The sequence below is a fragment of the Lissotriton helveticus genome, chromosome 5_1, assembly GCF_964261635.1.
Source record: "Lissotriton helveticus chromosome 5_1, aLisHel1.1, whole genome shotgun sequence".
In the NCBI taxonomy this organism is placed as follows: Eukaryota; Metazoa; Chordata; class Amphibia; order Caudata; family Salamandridae; genus Lissotriton; species Lissotriton helveticus.
In genome coordinates this window covers 28,178,571-28,182,391 of record NC_136065.1, presented here as the reverse complement: position 1 = coordinate 28,182,391, position 3,821 = coordinate 28,178,571, and the positions used below count along the sequence as shown (strand labels likewise).

The following is a 3,821-nucleotide window of genomic DNA, read 5'->3' as shown; positions in this document are numbered from 1 at the left end:
CCACCACTCTCCTTGGCTTGAGTTGGATGTGTTATTTTCAGATCCATGTTGCATGCTCCTCTGCTTGGACACAGCATGGACAGGGTTAAGGATGAGTTGACCGGGACCAGTGAGTACCTAAATACCAGGACACCTTTTATCTATAGAATCAGATCTTCTTTAGCCAGATAGAGGTGGTGCATTACTTGATCCTCAACGGCAACAACAGTGAGCATGCCTTTTAAAGTTGATAAACTCATCTTGCAAATTAATAAACATATACCAGTGCCAAACTGTTGCTTTATTGCATGGTTTTAATTACTGGGATAGAGAAGCAGTGGTTAGGAAAGAAATAGTTATCAAAATGGTGTTTTTTTATGATTTGCTACATGCAAGTTCTTTTCTAGTGAGCTCAACCTGCTCTCTTCGTGCTGGTCTATGAGTCCCATCCTTTTCTAGCGAATCGGTTTCTCTCTTCCCCATGCCTTCTTTGGGAAGATGGCCTTCCTCTATCATATGTGGTGAGTCTGGAACAGATTGGGTCATTTGACTATGATGTCCTGTTGCTCTGCTCCATCACCCCCAATGGCTTTGCGCAATCGGGCCCAGAACAGAGGCTGCTGTCCCAAGTCCTCCTCCCACTCCAGGTAGGTTTTCTTCTTCACCAGCTTGGCCAGTTGGTGGTAGCGAGACAGGCTCCTCATGGAAACTTTCTCCAGGAACACCATCACCAAGGAATCCTTTCTTTCTGCCAGAAGGCGGTATGTGGCCATCCGCACTTCCAAGGAGCACCAGTGGCTGCGCAGGTAATGCCGGCTAATCAGACACACCACCCAACGGCTCCTATAAATGCTGTCCATGATGTTATCCAAGATGTCTTTGCCCACCTCGAAGTCCCTGCCATGCAGACACACTTTAAAGAACGGTGGTCCTAGCTCTTCCAAGTTGGGCAGGAACTCGCGGACAACCCAAGCCTCATCACAGCTGCTGTAAGAGACAAAGGCATCAAAGTCATATTGCCTCTTCCTGTCGTGTCTCCCACGATAGTTCCACCAGGTCCTGAGCATGTAGAAGAGATACAGGAGGTACCAGCGCACCCTGTGATACAGCAGGGCCGTGATCAGGAACAACATGTTGAAGGAGAACGTCCCAACGAAGAGTGGGTAACCTATCAGCAAGCTGCAGTCTTTCTCCATGAATTTAAGATAATTCAGCTTCTGTGGCCCAATAGAACATGTCTGAATTCCCAGCTGTGGCACTCGTACTTGGGGGTGGGTGGTCACCCATCTTCTGATCCAGGCTTGTTCACACAAACAATCTAGGGGAACATCCTTAAGATATATGTAGCGTAGACTTTCCGTGTGGTCGAGCAGACCCTCCTGTAGGGTTTTCACAGGTTGGGACTTGAAGACTACGAGCTCCAGAGACACGAGGTCTCTAAACATGGTGGCCGTAAAGTGCTCTATCCCAGAATCCTCTAGGATTAAGGTTCTGAGGTGCGTCAGGTTCCAGAACAGCTGCTCTGGAGTAAGGAACCCCTTTTCTATGTCCAACTTTAGGTTTTTGAGATGGAGATGACGTAACTTGCGAAGAAGTGGCAAGCTGCCATTCAGGGGGCTGTAATTTTTGATCTGGTGCATAAGACCACTGGAGCTATAGTATAAATGTTCCAGGTTGGTGAAACACGTTAAAGCAAAAAGAATAGGCTCAGGGTCTGGGTGTGCACGACATTCCAGGTGTTGATTTTCCAGTAGATGAACTTCTTCAACAAATTCCAAAGGTGAGCCAGCCATCAGGTCAATCACAACATAATCAGCTTTAATGTGAAGTACCTTCAAGAAGGTGCCATTTTTCTGACATTCGAGGTAAATGGATGGCCCCTCAGCTGCAAGGTAGGTCAAGGGATTCTGTAAAACTGCAAACCCTGGCACGTCTTTAAAGGTGAGCCTCATCTCTTCAAGCCGGTGCATTCCTATATAAGAACCATTGTCGCTTCTAAGTTGATTTCCCATAAGGTCGAGAATCCTCACGTTTGTCAAGTGATCGAAATAGAAATTCTCCAACAGAAAGAGCCCATTAGAGCTCAGGTTGAGTGATTCCAGCTGCTCCAGACCCATAAAGGCATCTTTTTCCAGAGTAGGAATGTGATTCTGGCTTATATCCAGTGTCCGCAGATTGCTCAGACAGGAGAGGCGCCCGGAGCCGATGCTGCTGATGCGGTTGGTAGAAAGATCCAGGTGTGTCAGGTTGGCCAGAAGAACCTTGGGATGTGTCCCAGGTGGGCAGATATCTAGACTCTTTATCTTGTTTACAGAGAGGATGAGGGACCTCAGGCTCAGCAATTTCTTGGCCATGTCACTTGTGAAAGCCTTTATGAAGTTGTCAGACATGTTGAGCAACAGTAGGTTGTCGCATCCTTCAAACGACTTTGTGGAAAGCTCAAAAATAAAGTTTTGAGCTACACTTAAGTAACTCACTTTCAGCTGTGACACCACATTGCAGACATCTTTGATTTCCAGATACTCTGTATTTATCATGGCATTTAGGGACAGAGTTGCAATGTGCTTTATTCCAGAGTCAACCAGCTGAATGACCTTCAGAGCAGCGTGATCCGCCCTGAAGACCGTGAGGTGAGGGAAGTTACAGAATGCATTTTTCTCTAGTCTTTCCAACTCATTACCAGATAAATCAAGGGTGGAAATCCTTGGAGAGAAGACTGAGCTCCTCATATGTCCAGGCAGCTTGGATAGATTGTCTGTACTAATGCAGTCCTCTTCACGGGCTCTCGTTATACCGTTCCTCATGATTTCCAGGACCTCTAGCGATTCCAGGGACTGAAGCAGAGTGGTCAGCCTGGATAGCCTACGACAGTCGTTATCATATAAAGATATCACCTGTATTCTATGTAAGGGCTTGAAAATACTTTGTTGAAATTCTGAGTGAATCACCAAGTTTTGAAGGTCCAAGCGGGTTAGGTTCTCCAATCCACCAAACACCTGAACATCCATGTATACGGGTGGAGTGTGCCTAGTATCTCCTTTAATTCCCAGGTGTCTCAGGTTGGCAGCACCATTGAAGGCTCTTGCAGAAACATGAAATGATCCATACAGATAGAGCCGGGTCAGGTTCTGATACCTGGAGAAGGAGTCTGTAGGGACGGTTGGTACGTTTAACACCAGGCAGAGGGTGTCCACGTCCACTGGAACCTCTCTTAGATCCACCTTCATGTTCATCACTGTGCTGCATTTGATGAAGACCCTGAACCCCTCCAAGGGGAATCCAAAGCAGGTCGGGGCTAACACTCCCAGGGATCCCAGCTGATCCCACTCGTAGATGTTGCACTTGGCAGTGGCCGTGTCTGACACTATGGTCCACAAACAGATGACAAATGGGCAAAGCACGGCTACAGAGAATGATCTCCTGCCCATTTCACGCCTCTGCTGCCAAATGGTGGTTTGAAGTGCAGGTTTCTAGGCAGTGGCTTGCTGCATCACCTTAAAAGTAAGTGAAACATCCCCTTCCTCTGTGCTTGTCTGAGGGATAAGGGAGGGCCCTATGAAAAAGGAACCAAGAGATATAGATTTATAATTAGAAAAAAGAAGAACAGAGAGTCTGAGTGTATAAAAACAGAGCCAAGAGCAGTAATGTCCACTGCAACATGTTCGGTCATGGGAATGTGAGACCGCCTTCCTATCCGTCATGGAACCCTGACCCTAATTAGAATTGTTACAAAGGCCCCGTACAGACCAAGAATCTTTATGCATTAGCTCCAAGCATTGGCTACTCCAGGAGGTGAGAATAAAATTCATGTTTACTGCATCAGGCTCAATGTCCTTAGACAT

The 3,821-nt window shown here is 46.8% G+C and overlaps 1 protein-coding gene across 1 annotated transcript; it reads right to left on the bottom strand.

Moving 5' to 3' along the window:
• Positions 1-521: 521 nt before the first annotated feature.
• Positions 522-3,407, bottom strand: LOC144752907 (toll-like receptor 11). The gene has a single exon (XM_078640734.1). The coding sequence runs from the start codon at positions 3,405-3,407 to the stop codon at positions 522-524; it is 2,886 nt and encodes a 961-aa protein (XP_078496860.1).
• Positions 3,408-3,821: the final 414 nt, after the last annotated feature.

What these genes read in the sequence shown, in the direction of transcription:
- LOC144752907 (XM_078640734.1), bottom strand. Translation starts at nt 3,407, where the DNA reads ATGGGCAGGAGATCATTCTCTGTAGCCGTGCTTTGCCCATTTGTCATC.